A 21316-nucleotide genomic window follows, 5' to 3' on the forward strand; every position below is an offset into this window, starting at 1 on the left:
ACCCAAGCAGCAAGACAGCAGACTGAAGGGACAGACAGACAAGACACTGATGGGCACAAGGACGTACTGTACGCAGAGGGAGGGGAGAGGGTAGGGGAAGGTAGGAGGGGAGAGGGGCGGAAGTGGGATAGAGTAAGGAGACTGTGATTCTGGCCAAAGTAAACAAAAACATTGCTCAAAGTGGGTTCAAGGTCTCGCACACTGGGGCTTCAAATCAGAGATTCAACTGCCCCCCCCCATCCCCCAGCTTGTTGCCAACAAAACCAGGGGTGCACAAAGGTTAGGGGGGGAAGATGGGGCATAGAGGAAAAATGGCATTTCAAACACACCGTGTCGATCCAAATGGGATTCATTCGATAGTAATATTGGATAACCTTGGTTGTTTTTCCACGAGGGAGAGCACCAATCAGCTTACAGCACACTCCTTCTAAAATGATTTACCTGTTTGTGTACACTACCGAGTGTGCATATCAATAAAGGAACTCTGGGCTGGGATCTATAATACATAAACCAAGCTTGTGCACAAAGAGACACCCAAGAAATGTTCATCTCTAGTACTTTTTACGAGAATCTGAACTACGGAATCAACCACAATTGATTGGTCACAGAATCATGGAGGCGTATCGCTTTTTACTGTATGTGTAAAATGACTAATAAAGCATTTATTCACATGACTTGTTCTGATTGAGTTGAAGATGAATGGTGACCTTCTATGGTCCCCATTGGCCGATAATCATATTATCTTATACACCCACACCACTGCTCTCCCGGAGTACCTTACAAAATACCTCTAATTCACTGACAATGTCAATTGTTCCAGTTACTGTCTCAGAATGTCACAATCCAACCTTGAGGCTCTATTCAGATGAAGTAGAAGTTAGCTAGTGGTTCCTACAAATGTCCTTTTAAGATAACATTATGTAAAATACTTTGTGTTTACTCATAGTAAAATGCCAAGTCAAATTGCATCATGTCAAAAAGACACCAAATAAACCATAAAACCTTTGAACTTTTTAGACACATTTTAGATAAACACAACTATTTCCAGAATTGGCTCCTATTTCCAAAAACGAAAAGAAAGTGGGCACCATATTCACAAGAAGTGACAATCACAATGCTAGTAAAACGGTGGCATGACATAATTTATTTCATAACAGGTCATGGCTGAATCACAACCAGCCCTCCATTTATATCAACGAATATAACTCTGTTAATAGGCAGGAGAGTGTAGTTTCAACATCTTTCAGATGTTACAACAATCAGACAAGTCAGAACAATGTCTTATCTGTTATCATTTTTGTCATGATCCCTGTCCTGTCCTGTTATGGTAGGTATGATGTCACTCTTATGGCAGCCGTTTTGTAGCGCACTTCGAGTAAAGTATTCAACCAAAAAAGCCATAGCCTTATTCTAATCCCTCCCCAAAAAGTGCTTATTGAAGAACAAAGGTGAAAGGGCAACCCATTCCTCACACGGACATGCATGGTCGTGACTATGGCATGAGTAACAGACAACAGTCAGGCATCCTTCCATCCACCAGGTCCGACACAAGAGAACCAGTACAGTCCAACCATGTCACCCAAGCCCATCGAAGCATGCCATTCCCAATCTGGCATGGTGTGGGGACACATACACACAAAATCAAAGAAAGGAAATCCAACTTAAAATCCACAAACCAGTCTTAATAGCATACACAATATCACAGTATGCATGTGTGTTCCTCAAGGCTCTCTATCAAGACCATTGGATGTTTTGGAACTTGGGTTTTGGGGGGGTTCTAAGGCAAATAGAGGACTTACGGACACTTTTATATTTGACTTACATAGATCAAATTCCAAACACTTGAATATCAAAGAAGTCTATTTTTTAAGGGAAGTCCAATCAGGATGAATTGTATGGACATTCGAATAAGAGAATACCAGTTTTGGTTTTGACGGTGCTGTTCTCTCCCTTGGGGCGAGGGTCAGCCAATGGACCGGGAGCATTGGTGGTTGAGTGAATGAGGCTTTAACAGAGGAAAAAAATCTAACCCTTCACCTTTGGCTACCTGCACTTCGAAGGCCCTACTGTTTTCTGTCATATAAATCTCGCCCCTGGAATAAATGGTACACCGACCTCCATTAAAATCTTTCAAGCATGCGTCAAGGGAACAATCATCTAACTTCTAACCCTATGCATTTATGTAGCCTCGAATGAATTCTGATAAATTTTACCCTCAGAATGTCTCCAGAATATCTGTTTAAACAGAGCATCATTGGTTGACAATAAACGCAGCCTCGTTAAATCCTATTCATCTTGAGATGGGTGACAGTGGCAGAGGAATTGGGAGCTGGGCCCCTCAGTATGCTGTTACTGGTCGACATTTGTATCTCTAGCCAATGCCTCGCCCACTACCATTACCTTGATATAGTACTGTATACAAAATAATATAAGTGATAGAGTGGTAGAGCTCACCTGGCTCTGTGAGCTCTACCGAGCAGACAAGACTGTTTGATGTGGTGAGTGCTGCTCTTTCTTTGCGATGCTACCCTTTAGAAACGCAAACCCAGCTAAAAAAAAGAATCCCAATTGCATTGACACGTCTCCTCATTCACAAAGACCAGGAGCCCAACCGGCCCATATAGAATGGAGAGAATAATAGACCACTCATTTTGACTCGGTAACAAATAGATAATCCTATTTCAAAGCCCCAATGTGGAGAGAAAGACAACTCAAAAGGTCTTTACAGTGGACGAAGGTGAAGGAGCAGTCAAGAGAGAACGCCAGAGTACTGCGGTAACTCTAAGTGGGCGGTACGTGGAAGGAGTTCAGTGCCAAAACGGAGGTCAGAAGAAGGCGGACATTATCGGCCATTTTGGTGAGGCAGTCTGTCCTGCCCCAAAATGAAGGGGTAAGCCAAAATAATGTGCAGCCTTTAGTGTCACCTTGAAGCTGAGATTACACCCTCTTGGTGCCTGAGGACACAGGCATGATATGGAGATCCTTTAGTTACACTCGTGGAGTGAGGCCGAGCACATTTACATAGAAACCACAGGGGCCGTCCGTATTAACACACCTTGGCTGTGGCAATGCTAAATAGTCTCTATGGGTGGCTCATCAAAATGGATATTATTACATAAGGTATACTGACAGAAATCCTGGCTGGATATCTGATAATAGCAAAGAGTAGGCTCAGAAGATTGTATAGTGCCTCACTTTTCCATTGTCTTACAGGTAGACAAGCAGCCAAACGATACTGCAGATATGTCTCAGCTTTGTGGTGAATTAGTCAGATTGGAAAAATGATATACATTTGGTCCAAATAGAGAGTAAATTGTTCCCTGTTTTGTGACCAAAAAATATGCATTTCTTAATTCATACAGGGCTCCAAGGATACAGATATGTGCGGTTTTGAGAGGGCCTATCATCTCCAGGACTCCTTCAAACAAACATCTACTTAGCAATGGCTGGCTTCCACTTTGGCCAGCGAGAAAATAAGGTGTAATCTAGCTTTCTTTCCCAACAGTTACACACAAATGCACAGCAGGACATGCAAGCACATTCAAAACAAGGCAGGCATCATAGTAGGGGTGCAAACATTCACATGCAGTCATCACAGCACAGTCTTCCTGCATCACTGACAATGTTTTTATTATATTTCTCCAGACACTAATTACAGACCTACTACAATAATATATATATATATATAGATATCAATATAGGTCTGCAAAAAAATCGACCGAAATGTAATCGTTGCCCAAGTCTTCTGGGTTCACTTGTTAAGTTTCCTTCGTTGGGATCATGTTTTAAGGACTCGATTGTGGGAGGACAATAATGGGAGGATATCAAGCCTGCGGTATGCAAGGCTTCAATTGGTACAATTGCTAATAGAGTGTATTTTTATCATTCATTGGTGCCAGGTACAGTGGGAGCCGACAAACCCCTCATGTGTGTCGGCGACGAGTGAGGGCTCAAAAGAGATGATTATGTACATTTGCCTAATGAACTGTCTCGCTGAACGGCGTTGAGACGGAGGATTTCAAAAGGGAGTATTGGCTTAGTCGAGTCTAAAGAGAGACGGGCGAGGAGAGAGGAGACACAAAAGAGACCACACGTGTTGAGAGCAGCAGCAGAGCAGTGTGTGGGTCGACTATTGTGAGATGTCATTAACCCTCAACTGCAACTTGGTGGTTCCACTGCCCATATTGGTGTTAGGATGTGTTACAGTGTGTCATTAATGCGGTACAGGACCATGTCCATGGGTGAATACATGGGCGAATACAACTACAAAACTAAGAACTAAAGCCAATAACCAAGTCCATGGAGACATGGCAGGGGCGATGTGTTTCATTATTTATTCTTCCGCTTTCGCGTTGGCGAGGGTACAGGCAAAGGGGTGAACCTGTGTCTCTCTTAGGCAGCCTACATGCTCGGCCCACATGGGCACTCATGCCCAGGGGAGAGTGCAGCTCTCCACTCTGCGTCAATTTTAAAGGAACTATTTTGTCGCAGTTGGAACGCAACACGGCTCTGGACATGCTTTCGCAGACCCAGAGCAGGGCCACTTTTACCAATATACAGAGCTCATATTCTTGGACCTAATCCTCAGGAGATCCATAAAGAGAGAGAAATGATCATAGCTCTCAGAGGAGTTAGATACGGGAAGTCGTGAGCAAGTCTGCGATCTTTTCTGCCTGAATGAGTGATATGCCTGATAGAACAAACTTGTTGAACCTCATGTAATTCAGTCGCCCAACAACCCGGCTTTTGCCCAAAATCTATGTAATGTATTCACAAGCGCTCTGGAGCCGTGCAAGTTTACTGCAGTGGGTGACATGAGATTTAATACAGATCTGGCTCTGATTCAGCTTAATATCTGCTGCTTCAAAACTAGCACACACCAACAGCAACACATTATGCTGAAAACTCCTTCGAAAACTGATGGGAAGCTAGATTCAAGACACTCAATTTGGAAGCAGTGAACGAATGGTGCTCGCATTGGTCTGCAATTAATTTGGCGCCTTCGCCTCACCATTAGACCGGGATTATAAAGCAAACGCATCAAAAACCAAACCGCTCCGTATTTGTTTTTGTCCAATTTGAGAACCTTCATTACCCGCCTTGCATCAATCTGAAAATCAATTCAGACATGCGATGTCGAAAAGGCGACTGAATTAATAGTAAAGCGGAGTTTGATTGAGTCTGCCGACTGCTGAAGGACAACGACAGTCAGCCAACGAACCAATCGTGTCTGATTACCGCCATTGGAAAATAAAAAACACCTCTGCACCCGTGCAGGAGTCATTATATTGATATTGATCTTCTTGATACTGTAAAATGCTAAAATTTCCACTGAACCCAATCTAGACCAATCAGGTTTGATGTATTCATAATGGATTACTTTAAACATGATGACAGGAACACTGGCTGTATACACACATATTATTTTATCTAGCATTAAAATTCATGTAGGGACTCAAGAAGCAGCAGCTTTACTGAGGAAAAAAAACTAACAACCGCAAACAAAAGAACCACGAATAACACATACATTTTAAGGAAAGGAAAGTTCAAAAACAGAACAAAACTAAGGAACAAACACGACACTAACGCCACTACACAAAAGGACTAACTAAAAGAAGAAGCCAACTAAGGTCTCAATTAGGTAAACAGTGGGTGGGTAACAGAAGAAGTAGAGAGAAACAAATTGACAAAAAAACACAGGAAAGAATGCAGAAAGAAAAGAAAACGCCCAAAGGAATTCTGTTTAGGCATGCAAGCGTAGTTACATTCTCCCATCATGCATCAGGCCCTGTTATTTCCAAGTGCTGGGTGTCCATGAGAAACAAGTGCAAGAAAGCTTTCAGAGCAGAAGCAATACCAAAGGATGCAAACGAGAAAAGGCCCCACAATGCAAACTTAAAAGTAAGGAAACAAAACCCGAACTAAGCAGGTTTCTTTTAATAATTTCTTCTTTTGAATAAAGAATAAAGAAAATTGTCCTTCATAAGTATTTAGCATTTTTGATACAAATTGTTTAGGATTTCATCAAATTAGTAATGAATCGAGCTTTGTAATAGATAAATATAGTGATCAACATGTTTTTTTTATGTGGGTAAAAAAAGGAAAAAAGGAAAAACACACCAACCTTCTCGAAGCTCTGAGGGATGTAAAGGGGTTGATGCAGAACACAATGACATGAGGAGAAGAGAAAAATAGGGGAAACACAGAGAGAGTAAAAAAAGCCACCTCAAGGCGTTTAGCTGCAGCTACATTTCTAGTTTTAGGTTTTCCCTCGGCTCTCTGTCTCTGCTATCAGTGACATCCGTCTTTAAGAAACTTGCCTGGCCCCTTAAAATAAGCTTTAACCCAAAACAATCAGATTCACCCCAGTGGCCGCGCTGTCGTCTGTTAGGAAAAATGGGCCGCCACTGGAGTAAAATCAAGCGCATCATCATTATCAAAATTCACACAAGCTCCTTAGCCACCTAGAGAGTTCCCATGGTGGCCGAATTTGCTTTCATTAGAGAACGAAACAAAATAAAGAGAAAAAAAAGTAAAAAAAGTAAAAAAGAAAATAACCAATAGAAGGACACAGTTTATGCTCAAATTAGCAGCTACAGTATTAAGATATTTACTTCAACCAGGTGGTTATGAGCAAGCCAAAAAGTGACATTTTGACAATGGCTTGATTTTTGGATGGTCTGTGCCTACAGTCTTATAATCAAGTACTGTATACAACTGTAGGGTAATGTTCATTTGAGGTTTGATCCCTACTGGAGCTGCTAATTTTAAGTGCAATTTGATTTGTGAACAAAACATACTAGTCAACATCAAATTTCAGAATTGAATGACAAATTAAAACCAAAAAGAGACAATCGACACAATCTAGGCACAACTTGTGCCACTGGATACAGATCATATGTAGAGACCATCCTAAAAAGGTGCTGTTGCTTCTGGGGACTGCACCAGTTACTGGAACTAAACTTGGTCTGAGGACATTATATATATTTTGACTCTAGAACTCTTTGCATTCAGATTCTAAGATTACAAAATGTTGCCAATTGTTTTCTGTTTATTACGTCGATGGAGCTCTTCACTTAGATTACCGTGGGTCTTCTATTCTGCCACACAGGACATAAGCGTGTGGAGGTTAACTGCTTGACTCAGAGTGCCACAGCATCACATCTAGACTGTACGGCAACTGGAGATGGACCTCTACTAGAGGAACGGTATTATTGCTTTAGGATTTTTAACTCCCTGGTAAGTCGCTCCTTCCGAGTGCATGATAATAACAACGATAATGAAAAGGCAGCTCCCTGACCCATTTCATAATGTAAGAGCAGTGAATTATTTAGTGGGAACAAAGTTATTTGGTACACAGCGGGTACAAACTGAGCAGATATGTGAGGCATCTTTTTTAAATATGCACAAACTAAATAATACATGCCTAAAAATGCATCTGCCTCAATTTATTAACGCTGCCTCACAAGGGATTCGTTATCATTTAGCATTAGTGGTAGGGAGTAACTTTTGTCTTCATCGCCTGTTTTGTAAGAAAATGACATTGATTGTTCTTCCTATTTTCACAATTTCAGAATATAGCACCTAAATTACATATGTTAAGACAAAACGCCAAAATAGTAATGTCGTAATACTAGCAATGGATGTTTCTACTTTAGTGGTGCTGTAGGCATTGCCTTAGTTTATTGTACAGCAGCTCAAACCTTTTTTCCCAATCTGAAAGGAAGAATGGGGTTAAAAATGTTGATTGGTTTGCAGTAGGCTTTGCCACCCAATCAAAATCCGACTTACCGTCATATTCCTGTGACTTAAAATCGATTCAGAAACATTCCTTGGACACTCACTTTAAGACCATTAACTTAGAGAATGACATGGGCGTTTGACAGTAAACAGAATTAAAAGCCTACTACAACTATCGCCCACTTACTTGAATAATTACTGACCACATACCTTGTCACCATAAAAGCCTACATTTTGTATATCTGCTTCTTTAGGGTATTTGGGGCTTTCAGAAAGGGAGCATATCAAGATTAAAAGACACCAATTTGAATTGAGCATTATAACAGGGAGGAGGGTTAGTTGGTGGGATACAGTTCAACACTCTTCACTGCAAGTTAAATTAGCATTAATGAGGAACAATACTGGTATCAATGCCACAAGGATTATGTAAATAAATCAGATTTTTCTTGTTATACTGTATGATACACAATAGTGCCCCATTCGAAGTTAAGAAATTGTATTGTCCCCCTTGGTCACGATTTCTTAAAATTTGACTTCCTAGTGCACTTAGACTGAGCTGCCCTCTGGCAGCCATTTCCGTCAAAGTAGTAGAAGGTGTTCTGGCCTCCGGCGCCTTGTTGCACCCTACCTCGCACATATAGGTTAGCAGGGGATGAGTAGCGCACGCCTTCCACGTTAGACGCCACGCACTCGTACTTCCCCTGGTCCGTCTCCTCGCTGTTCTCAATCTGCAGGGCACCTGGGAAAGACAACACCCGACAAAGACAAAGAGAGAGACAGAGAGACAGAGAGAGAGAAGAAGAGGAAGGAGGAGAAAATTATTAGTAAATCCATAATGGCAGGAGAGTCAAAAACCTTCTTAATGGAAAGTATCCCTCATAAATTTCTCAAGCCCGTTTCGTTGAAAATGGTTCTCTCCTTAACACTAATGCATACTGCCTTCCACTAGCCTCGCTAACCCACGAAAAATGAAATAATTAAATTGGTGAACTAAATAAGTCAAACTAAATTTGCTGTTAAATGTGTATGGAAAAGATCCCTGTACATGTTTTTCTCCTCAAACATCCATGAGTGCCAGTGGTGCCAGTGGCATGATAGACAAGACGCTGAGAGGTTACGATTGAATGGGGATGGACAGATCCCCCTTCACATAGCACTCACTGAGGGAGTGTGTGTGTGCGTGTGTGTGTGTGTGTGTGGGGGGGGTCATGGGAAGATCTCCAGACATATGATTCATCAGTTCATGTCCAAAATGAGCACCTCTGAAGCACTCTAATTAGTGCAGCATATCCATCCCCACTGCTGCACCACAGAGTGAATAATTGCTAACAGTGAGATAATTAATTGTGTATGTCCGCATCCGTGGCTACAGGGACACCTTCTTCAACCTTAGAACATGCCAGATAGAGATGACCAACAAACCCCAGTTTCATGTTCAAGTCCCCGTGTACAAGTCTCAATATGGGTTACAGACGAGTAAGACCAACGCTAGCTAACAAAGTAAACAGTGTGGAGAATGAAGTAGATCGAAGACAGGAGGTGAAACAATGGGTGTCAGATCATTCCTCGTTAACGCTCGACGACGGCTGCTCCTGATGATATCATTAGGACTTCGGTCTGGCTCGGCCTGCTGACAGATTGCCGTCCCTGCCTCCCTGACAAACAGCACCGGCGCTCGTTAGCGTTTAGCTAAGGCACATCGATATGCCACTGTGCCTGTGCTCCTTTGTCAGATACACCACCACTTCAAAAAATAAGTAATTCAGATATACCACTGCAGAAAGCTAACATGTTAAGGTCCCCCTAACACTCGGGTCTAAATAGGTCCCTATAATTAAGCAATAACGCCCGAGGATGTGTGGTACATGGCCAATATACCACGGCCAAGGGCTGTTCTTACGCACGACGCAATGCGGAGTGCCTGGATACAGCCCTTAGCCGTGGTATATTGCCCATATACCACAAACCCCCGAGGTGCCTTATTGCTATTATATACTAGTTACCAAAGTAATTAGAGCAGTAAAAATATATGTTTTGTCATACCCATGTCAGCCAATCAGTATTCAGGTATTGAAACACCCAGTTTATAACGGACCATATACAGTGCATTCGGAAAGTATTCAGACCCCTTCACCTTTTCCTCATTTTGTTACATTGCAGCCTTATTCTAAAATGGATTGAATACTTTTTTCCCCTCATCAATTTACACACAATACCCCATAATGACAAAGCGAAATCAGGTTTTTAATATTATAAAAAACAGAAATACCTTATTTACATCAGTATTCAGACCCTTTGATATGAGACTCAAATTTGAGCTCAGGTGCATCCTGTTTCCATTGATCATCCTTGAGATGTTTCTACAACTTGATTGGAGTCCACCTGTGGTAAATTCAATTGATTGGACATGATTTGGAAAGGCACACGCCTGTCTATATAAGGTCCCAGAGTTGACAGTGCACGTCAGAGCAAAAAATAAGCCATGAGGTCTAAGGATGGCACAGATCTGGGGAAGGGTACCAAAAAATGTCTGCAGCATTGAAGGTCCCCATGAACAGAGTGGAAGAAGTTTGAAACCACCAAGTATCTTACTAGAGCTGGCTGCCTGGACAAATTGAGAAATCGGGGGAGAAGGGCCTTGGTCAGGGAGGTGACCATAAACCTGATGGTCACACTGACAGAGCTTCAGAGTTCCTCTGTGGAGATGAGAGCACCTTCCAGAAGGACAACCACCTCTGCAGCACTCCACCAATCAGGCCTTTATGGTAGAGTGGCCAGACGGAAGCAACTCCTCAGTAAAAGGGACACGACAGCTCGCTTGGTGTTTGCCACAAGGAACCTAAAGGACTCTCAGACAATGAGAAACAAGATCTGATCTGATGAAACCAAGATTGAACTCTTTGGCCTGAATGCCAAGCGTCACGTCTGGAGGAAACCTGGCACCATCCCTATGGTGAAGCATGGTGGTGGCAGCATCATGCTGTGGGGATCTTTTTCAGTGGCAGGGACTGGGGGACTAGTCAGGAACGAGGGAAAGATGAACAGAGCAAAGTACAGAGAGATCCTTGATGAAAACCTGCTCCAGAGTGATCAGGACCTCAGACTGGGGCAAATGTTCACCTTCCAACAGGACAATACCCCTAAGCACACAAACAAGACAACGCAGGAGTGGCTTAGGGACAAGTCTCTGAATGTCCTTGAGTGGCCCAGCCAGAGCCAGACTTGAACCCGATCTAACATCTCTGGAGAGACCGAAAAATAGGTGTGCAGCGACGCTCCCCATCCAACCTGATAGAGTTTAAGAGGATCTGCAGAAAAGAATGGGAGAAACTCCCCAAATACAGGTGTGCCAAGATTGTAGCGTCATACCCAAGAAGACTCGAGACTGTAATCGCTGCCAAAGGTGCTTTAACAAAGTACTGAGTAAAGGGTCTGAATATTTATGTAAATGTGATATCTCCATTTTAAAAAATATATAAATGAGCAAAAAATTCTAAAAACGGTTTTTGCTTCGTCATTATGAGGTATTGTGTGTAGATTGATGAGGGAAAACACGATTTAATCCATTTTAGAATAAGGTTGTAACGTTACAAAATGTGGAAAAAGTCAAGGGGTCTGAATACTTTCCAAATGCACTGTGTTATGTTACTACCTTTACTCTGACTGCCTGCCTCAATTTCCATGTACAGTATGATCTCTAGCTAAGAGTCTGTGCAAAATAGAGAGACATAGACTCTGAAAACATAGACTCTGAAACTCGACCCATTTAGAATTCTCTTATTTTCTGTCTTTTTTTCTTATTTTCTCTCTTTCAGATCATCCCGTCCCCAATGGGGAGTCCTATCTGGCATGGCGAACACATACGGCAAACTGAAACCGTCTACCTGCAAGAACGCAGGTGGTGTTTTTTTGCTGTGTGTGGGGGACCTGATTTGGATCTGTTTGATGTGCGGTTGGCGCAGCGAGTGCCAGAGTCACGGCAGGTGGGCTGGAGCGTGTTCAGAGGCCTCCTCAGTTGGACGGCAGGGAGGCCAGTGAATAAGAACCATGTGAAGTCTGACACTGGGCAGAGACAGTTCCAGAAATTTCTGTTGGCCCGAGCTGAATTCTGAAATCTTTAAGCTGATTGAAGGCCGGCGACAGAATTTTTAATGCCTCCATAAAGTACTGGGGATAAATAAACAAAAAAGCCTGGGTGTTTACGAAGAGAGCAAGCCCTTCTCTCCCTTCCCGTGACCATAGATCTTCGGTTGGCCCCTCTTGCCATGGGAATGCTTTAACACCTTGACACTGGCTATTATTTATCTGTTTCTATATTTATTTGACTTCCTGAACCAGAATGAATATAACTAAAAGCAGTTTCTAACCAATACCTACAGATGCCAACTGAAACATGTATTCTTAACCTTTTCCTAGCAGACACAAACAATCAATAACACTGATTTCGGCACCTAGGTTTCCGTCCAATTGGCGACAGATTTTCATGCAAATATTCTCACATCCACATAAAAACAATACGCACATTTTCCCACCAGAGATGCGTTCCATCAAATTGACTTGTGCGTGATGACGTAGTGCACATACAAATAACGTTTGCAGTTAAATTGCAATGTACCGAATCAAAAAAAGTTTAATGGGTTTCCATCGCATTTTCAACTCTACTGATGGATTTGTCACAAAAATGTGGCGTTATATAGCGAATGTGCACACTCTGGTATTGCCAAGTGCGCTCTAGCTAACAGCTCGCATATACAGTGCAGGTATAGCCTACATCAGGGTTCCCCAACTGGCGGCCCGTGGGACGAAACTAGTTGATGATCCCCGGGCTACATGAAGAGATTATTATGGGAGTCATAGTGGGAGGATTACAAAACATGTCATCGCGTAACTCTAAATGTCTATAAATATTTACACATAAAAGCATTTACGATGCCATTTCTCCCGTAATTAACTTTACAGACACAGAAAGATCCCACCTTGTGTAGCGTATTTTATTTTGAGGACATTTGGAAAGTTTACCGACAGATTTTGCACTTTCCATCAATTCTGTCGCGACAATGTTTATCCAACATGTAGTTCACTTGCACAAAAAGTCGGATGGAAACCGGATTATTGCCTGCTTGCGTGAAACCTCACTGATTCAAAGTGAGAGAATCTCAAAATGACTACATAAACAGCCGAGCCAAATTAATGATACACTAATTAAAACCAACGAGAGGCTCCTGTGGATTGAGCTTTTCAAGCAAGGAGCGACTTTGAGTGAGTGTTTGTGTTTTATCTGTGCTTCACTATTTTAGGTAACTCCTTTCTAAGAGCCATCAGCTGGTTCTAGGGTACCCACTGACTTCATTACATAATTGCAGCCATTATTTCAAAGTACGTCTCAGGAGTACAGAGAGTTCTTAAGCTGGGAAGAGCAGGCAAAATCACAATTTTATTCTATTTCAAGTCGCTTTCTCCCTCGATCTGTCAGTCTCTTTATCGTCAAATCGCTTCCTGGAACAGAGCTGGCAAAGTAATTAATGGTTTCCCGTTGCATTGGTGCTATAGATTTCATATCCTTTATTTAGTATTCCTTTCTGTTGTGCATGTCTGCTCGAATTGTGTCTGCCTGTGTCATATAACGTAATTCTTGTATACAATGGCTATAATTTCTGTTCAAACTCATTTGCATTAATTAATTCACTGTGCTCAAGACTATCTCTCTCTCTCTCTATATATATATATCTCTCTCTCTCTCTCTATCTAATACATAGCTAATTCTGTATTTTTTGACCAAGCAGTCCCTGGCCAACTGAGGGTACCATCTTTAAAGACAACAGGCCCTAGAGCTCTTTTAACATGCTGGAATCCAAACAAAATGTCTTTGATGTTCCTTCTCTTGAAACCACCCCACTGCCTTCTCGAAATCCTCTCCACCAACTCACCCCCTCTCTCCTTCCCCCCATTCTCTTTCATTTTTGTATGACTATTTTCCATGTATTTTGCATAATTCCAGTCCGAGTTCCCTGGCAGCACCCTGACAGCCTGTAGCTTTCCAGAACGTGCGCGGCCATTGGCGTTACTTGTCATTTTTTTGTGTGTCTTAAAAAAACAGCAAGAAAATAATAACACCGGAAAAATTATCTCGCGCCAGCAAGTGGCAATGTGCACAAAGCTCCACACGGCCACACAATGGGGGCTTACGGATAGAGACCTGCCGAATGTCTTTTAGATAAACAGCAATTTACAGCAACACTAGCACAATGGCCCTCGAAACACGTCAATAAAGTTCTCTCTCCGCAGGACATGCGGCACGCCACGAACTCTCTCCAGCTGTGAAGTCTTATCACGAGCACAACAATAACGACAATAATAAAGTCTTCCGGACGCACGTCTATTTTGTTTCATCTCATTAGGGAAAAGGACGTGCTTGCCATACCACACATCTAATGCGCCATGTTTATGGCTGATTAGTCAGTGAATAGTGGACTAGTCCATCACAGCTGGACTAGTTATAATTGAGCTAGCCAGTTCTCAACGAGCCAACTAGTCAAAACTAGAGGCAATGAGATATCCACAACTATGTGATATCGATACTACTACAGTGCCCTTGGGGCTAGAGAGAAAAGAGGGAGGCTCCTATTCCCAAATAACCCCGAATAGCCAGGCTCATCCACAAGGACGTCCCTTTCAAGACAGGTCTATCTCAACTCCCCTCTCTCAACTCCCTTCAGACAACCACCTCACCCCCATATCATCATCACCAGAGAAGAAGATGTCGTCAATGATGGCTCTAGCTCCCCTGGTTAACAGCAGATGTAGGCTGATCTGATGCAGAGTGTCGAGGAAGGCAGGTGTGATAATGAGAGGCCTGCCAAGGCGTGCGCCACACAAATACACGCCAGGCTATTAGGAGTGGGTGGCGATGACGAAGGAGAGAGAGATGGGGGGGGAGAGAAAGAGAGGGAGGGTAAGGGAGGGGAGGGGTCTGGCACAGGCAGATGATTAATTCCAGAAAGTGCCCGCGGCCACAGGCTGCCCACCCCATTGCCTCCGTGCGCAGGCTTGGCCATGTGTACCCACCCAGTCCCATTTGTGTAATTCAATTAGTGCGGGCTGGCAGGCCCTGATTGATTTGTTTAGCAGATCAACAAGATGGCTGGCTGTGGTTTAACACCCACTGCAGAACTCGTCCAGGCCTGAGGGTGGCGCAGGAGAGAGAATCTGTATTTTTCATCTCTCCTTGCATGCATTCTCCTTTTTTTCTTCTCCAATTCTTCTCATCTCCCTTCTCACTCTGCACTGTTACTCTCCACCTCTTCCTTTTTCTCTTTACAACTCCCTTCTCTCTCATCTGCTTTTCTCACATAATCCTCTCTGCATTTGTTTAAAGCCACACGTTTGAATACAACAACCAATTCACAATATTGGGGGAAAAAACTGGTTCCCAACTGTGTTAAGAACAGTGACAACAGTGCTTTCCCAAATCAAAGCGTGCTGGAGAGAGAGAGAGACAGAGCAGTCTGTTTGAGAAAACAGGAGCAAGCAGGGAAAGGTGACAGCGCTGTCCAAATCTGTTGTCCCCTCTCTCACTGTCACTCGGACCACGCTCAATCGCCACCCCAAGGTCATTAGATGTGAGCACACCAGCAGAGGACCCCGAGACGTGATGCCATTGTTTTCGCCATCCATCTGGCGGCTTGTAACGCTCTCATAACACCTGTAATGAACTGCAAGTAGGGAGTCCACTGCTTTTCTTCAGGCCAGCTATGGCACTCTTGCATGACAATAGTGCTGACAGTAGTTTGGCCACAGTTTCGGGGCGCACACGGGGGTAAATAACACGAAACAAGTGGCCGCTATGTATCACGGCATCTGTTGTGGCTTACAGGGACACTAGTGTCTGTAGAGCTAACATCAAGAGATCCCAACTTCATACACCTCAAAACAGTTGGTACAGTCAATCCTCCTTCCCACCCGTGCCACTCCCTTTGGTTCTGCCTAGTTCCCACCATCCCTTTTGCTCTGATGCATCCACAAACCACCTGTGTCCCTGTAAATCATCTGGGAGAGGGGGACAGACCCCCACCCCCTCTATCCCTCTGCCATCGCCAACCCAGTTCATGTCTCTGGGACTGGTTACAGTGGAGCTTCCAGTAGAGCTTCGACAGTGAGGGAACTGTCCGTTGTGGATCGCTAAATCGCATTATGCAAATGGTAAGTTCATAAGTCACGCTCGCTTTTGTTCCCCACGCGCGCTTTTTAAGGGGACCTTTTCATGCCAGACATTATGGATACGGTTGTTCGCTGGTTTACGGACAAGGTTGTCTTGGTTCAAGGATTTCTCCTTCATGTACTGGGGATCGTGGTGTAGTTGGATTTTGTTTATTCGTCTACGGGCTCGCTCATGTATGGTAATAAAAAGATAGGTAAAGAGCTTTAACTGATGAATACTAGTATCACTCCTCAAACAAAAAGATGAACTTGTTGATCATAATAACATCCTAACCACCCATCCCTGCCTGCAACTATTGGCCCAATCCGCCGAAATATGAGGTGAAATACTGACAGAGAAATTAGACGTTTACCTACCTGCTTACCGCTGTAAAGGAAGCCATTTTATTTCAAACACAGTTAAGATCACGTTAAAACAATAGAGTACAAAGATCAACCTTTGGGAGATAGTGTGTCAAGTGTGGCCCAGCTGGATGATCAAGGGTATAGGAATAATCCAATGTGGACTTTGACCTTCCATATCAGTCACCGCAGCCAAGGTAGCAATAATTTTCCACCATTTCCTGGGCTCCATTCAACCGTCACATCCTCTCCCTTATAGCCTATCATTTGGTTTGGACAATGCATCTCGTATGCTGTTTAATGCAGTGGCCACAGCCATTTTAGAAATGCCCAGTGCCTATTCCCGTACTCCACTTCATGTTCCTAAGCCGCGCCACACTGCAGCAGCAGGGGATGGAAATCAAACGTAATTTATGCGAGTTACTCCGACATTCCGGGAGCGTCTCCTGCCAGGACTCATAAGGAGGCGGCAGCGGGGCGGAACATTAACATACGTAATGTGGTCATCGCCCCGGCCGCCACTGCAACGGGAGAGGATATCAGGGCTGACGGAGGGGATACAGTTTACCCAGCATTCATTAGCCTGGTAAGATCAACAAATACTTCCCAAAACCCACCCCGCCATCTCCAAACACTTGAAATGTCAGAGGCAAAAGCAAACAAACCACCTCTAATAACCCCCCCCAACTCCAACGCCAGATTGAAATTGCATCGGTAGTTCTCACATTGAAGGGGTTAACAAACACAGAACACACACAGACACACATGAAATACGCTACGGATGGAATGAAACACAAAAAGGGAAAAACACAGACACATACACGCATAGACAAAGACACAAAGGACAAAATATGAATGTTAGCTGGACATATAAGAAGGCTTGATTTCTTTGGAGAAGGAGCTCACTCAGTTTAGTCACTTCATTTGAATAGGGGGTGGTTAAGTCTGGTTAGATTAGAGGTTAAGGTTCAGTTTTGTTGTTAGTTAAAGTCTTACCTCGGATGGGGGTACCCTCTGGAAGAAGAGATACAAAACGAAGAAGACAACAGTTTAGTTCAAGATTAACATTAGTAGGAGCCAGGAGTTATTTGTTTGGTGAATCGACCAGTTCCTTGCTAATTGGCCGTAATTATCAAAGTGTTTAAGAGTTTACTTTCAAATTCATTGGGACTGGAAAGACCTCCCACTGCTGGTCTCACAAAGGAACAGGGAGTTAGTATGGCGGGCACACTCTCGTCCCTTATCTCCTCCTCTCCCTCTCTTCTCCTCAGCCATATTAAGGGGGGAACACAATGAGTTCAGAGAGAAGCTTGGGGTCTTGGCGTGTGTGTTTTATCATTGCCACTATTCCCACTGATAAGGCAAGTCGAAATAGGATTGGCCTTAAGTCGGCATGCCTGCTAAGATCACGTAAAGCCTTTTCCCAGCTAAGTGACCTTGGGGTGGGAAGCCAAACAGTTGACAGCTCTGTTACTCCTACCAGACTACCCACACTCTGTAGAAGAGAGGCTGGGCAGAGGATAGGAACTGTAATGAGCATTGGGTTTGGCACCTAATTGGGAGGGTAGCGCGGCTCTCCTGGGGTTCTGAGCTGCTACCTAACGTACAGTACGTCCCCCTGGAACAGAGACGTGAGTGGGAAAAGAGAGCCAACCTAACTCCAGTCTTTCTTTCTTACTCTCTTACTATTCTTTTCAGTCTCTGCCGTTGTGTCTCTTTTTACTCGTACAATCTATTTTTTTTCTTGCTCCTTTTCCTCTCTCACACTTTCGCCTTCCCTTTCTCTCTTCAATGCTCTTCCTCTTTTTTGTGCCACTCTTGCTACCTCTTTCTCCTGTATCTCTATTTCCCTCAATCTCTGGATGAGTCAGAACAGCAGACTGACAGTGTTCTGCCCTGGGCTACCCCCTGAGAGTGCCACCAGGGCGGCGCCAGCCCAGTGGAGGTGCCCTATTTAGCGCCCAGGCCTGCGGCAGGGGTCAAAGGTTAATGCAGCCTGTTGTGGCTGACACCACAGCCATGGCCTGTGTGCCAGTGTGACTACAGGGAGCTAGAATCACAGACACAAAAACAACCCTCTGTCTTTCATAGCTGGTCACTACAGAGAAGCTAAGTGTGAGGCGAGACTATGCTGTAAGGAAGCCACCGCAATGTTGGAACCACAGACGTGATTTATAATGGCTTCTGTTTTAGGGCTACTGTTCCTGCTCTGGGTACAGAGTGCTCCTTTGTTCTTCCAGCAGTGGGGAGGTTTGAGTGTTGAGCTTGGATGTTTTGCATGGTTTTCGATTCTCCATGGATGTTACAGTCCCAGAAATATATCACTTGCAGGTTCCTCGAAAATCTGGCAAAACATTTAATACTTTTAAAATGCTCATATAAGAGATATCCAACAACACAGAAAGGGGGACAGGGTTTGGGTATGTTAAGTTGTTAGAGTTAGAGTTTAAGGGGAGCAGGAAGCTTGTGGATTTATTGGTTCTCCGGTGAAGTCAGAACTTTAGTTAGGAGTAAGAAGTTACTAGTTCAGGTTTGGTTAGGTGAGGGTTAGGTTTGGTTAAGGTTAGGTTTGGTTAGGTTAAGGTTAAGGTTAATAAAGTATGTTTGTGAAGCAAGGATTGTCAACTGTGGATCCTGAGTAAAAAAGAGGGGATAGGAAGATTTAACAAATGAGTGCATAGAAAATTAGTTGTGAAGTTCAAAGCGATTTGGTCTGAAAGAAACATCAAAACCTACAATGTAATTATCATTTTCACAGAACATATCTGAAAGTAAAGAAAAGGGAGCAGAAAGGAAACAGGGAAATAAAAAGACTAACTATAAGGTTTATCCTTCTCTCAGAGCCTAAGTGAAGGAATGACTTGTTAATCACTGAAAATTAGGAAAAATCGAAAATGTCAGTGCTCAAGAGACTAACTATGCATTTACAATGCCAATGCATATGTAAATTGAACACCGAAGGGCTCTGGTTGAGCTTGACCACTAAGGACGATGAAAATCAGTCTGTGTGCGTGGCACCAATCCAGATCCACCTGTACTATTACAGTATATAAACTCAAGTCATAAACTCTGATTTTTAAGCTCCGGTGAACTGTGGCTAGATCGGCTTAAGGTGAGAGGGACTTAAATGTACCTTAACGGCCAATGACCTTCTGTGCAATAGCCAGCAGTGGCATCATTGACTCTGCATAATGCCTCAAACCGTGTGTGTAAAATCCTACATGTGGAGCAAAAAAAAGGATTGTTGTGGATGTGGCTAGGTGTCCAGAGGCAATGCCAATCAGGACACCTAGCCCATCTTGGTTGGAGTGGAAAGAGGTGTGGGGTGCGGTGGGCTGGTTGGGCCAAGTGCCAGGGTTTGACCCCCCCGGATGTCTGGATGACCTTTTCGTGTCCATGGAGATCCCTCTGGGCTCCTGGCACCCTGGATGTTACAACACCTGGTCGCCACCACATCTGTACATCTGTCTGACCGAATCATGCCAGCTCCTACTGTTCTATCCCTGCCCATGGATGATGTTCTGTGATGTTTAGTGCATCTGTGCTTGCCCACCATTTGTATCAATGATGTGTGTATGCACATTAGTTCTTCAGCATGTGTATGTGCGTGTGTGTGTAGAAAAAAGTCCACAGCAGGCTTGTAGCGCCGAACCGTCCAGCATCTTGGGGCGAGATTCAGGTCATATGCCAAACCTGTCATATGCCAAAACCATTGCTTCAAAGAGACTGAAAAGAGACCTCATTCTTTAAGAATATGTACGCATCCCACGTTACTCTCGCTCTCTCTTTCTCTCCCTCGCTCCTCTCTCGCTAATCTGCCCAGCCTGACAAGGCCAGCGAGGGCCTGGGGTCGGGAGCCATGGGGACGGGAGAGAAATGTCAGGCCTCCTTCACACCTCCGGAGGAACTCACCTCGGGGATTCCGCATGCAAATATCACAGCTCTGCCAGCACAGCAGTCAGCACTGTCTCCAGAGGCTCAACACTACACGAGCTGCGTCCAAATGCAGCTCGTGTTTTTTATCTGGCTATAACGCCATCTTTTTAAGATGTGGGGTGTACATGGTAAACACAGTGGCTTGTGATACTGGGATGGTAGTGTGTGTTTGTGAGGGACGGGGGTAAGAGTAAGCTGCTGAACGCTCAGTACCCCCCACCCCCACCCCCCGATCCACATTGTGGGACCCATCAATCCCAGAATCGCCCCTGGGTCAAGTCTGCCTGCAGCTAAATCAAGTGGCTACAGCAACAGCCAACCAGCAACCAGGTCACGCAAAGGCAAAAAAAAAGACAGCCCTTATTCAGGAAGTTTAACCACCATGGGAACTTTTCCAACTTTTGTCCTCGGCTTTTAAAAATGCATGTCTCCAAGGGCACTGCCGGCAGTGTCAGGAGTGCTGTACACACACCTGGATACGTTCCCATATATCACTGACGAAGAGATGCCTGGCACCAAAACGAAAAGTTAATGAATGCCTCGGCTTCAAACAAATGGAGAGAGGCATGGGGTACTCGGCGGAGAAGAAAGCACCAACCTCCGAACTTCACTGAACAAAGATGGAATCCGAAACGCATCTCTCACACCTCAAGAGAGACACAATATTGAAGTATTTCTTCTACCTTGAGCGTTTGAAGCGTCTGCTCCGTTCCTTTTGAAAAGGGGAATTAAAGATGAGAGTTCAGCTGCTTGACTGGAAATGATCGCAGCTGAGGGGGTTTGGGTGCGCGGGCCTTTGCTCATCAGCATAAATTCAGCTTGCTGGTGGACTAGGGTCTCCAGTAACAACAGCAAGCCATCTTCAACAGAGTCGTGCCCCAAAGCTATCATCGCTAGAATAGGCCTTTATACCAGACAACTGGGCATGAATTTGAAACGCCCTTTAATTTGCCCCAAAGTATAATAGAGTTATATAAAACGCAGGCCTCTGATAAAATCAGAAGTGTAGAAATGTTGTAAAAAATCAACACAAAAAAAAGGGCTACAAAGCTTTAGTTTGAGTTTTAACAGACAGTGGGGG

The 21316-nt window shown here is 43.9% G+C and overlaps 1 protein-coding gene across 13 annotated transcripts in view; it reads right to left on the reverse strand.

Moving 5' to 3' along the window:
- Positions 1–21316, reverse strand: part of LOC139540708 (receptor-type tyrosine-protein phosphatase S-like) — a 271577-nt gene that overhangs the window by 85856 nt on the left and 164405 nt on the right. For 12 of the 13 annotated variants that reach the window (XM_071344598.1, XM_071344590.1, XM_071344589.1 and 9 more), the window contains one exon: positions 8369–8479. In XM_071344598.1, the coding sequence (XP_071200699.1) occupies positions 8369–8479 (111 nt within the window). Of the gene's footprint in view, positions 1–6124; positions 8337–8368; positions 8480–21316 lie in introns of those variants that run through there. The other variant, XM_071344595.1, reaches the window with a different exon arrangement.

This window comes from Salvelinus alpinus, chromosome 16, assembly GCF_045679555.1.
Source record: "Salvelinus alpinus chromosome 16, SLU_Salpinus.1, whole genome shotgun sequence".
In the NCBI taxonomy this organism is placed as follows: domain Eukaryota; kingdom Metazoa; phylum Chordata; class Actinopteri; order Salmoniformes; family Salmonidae; genus Salvelinus; species Salvelinus alpinus.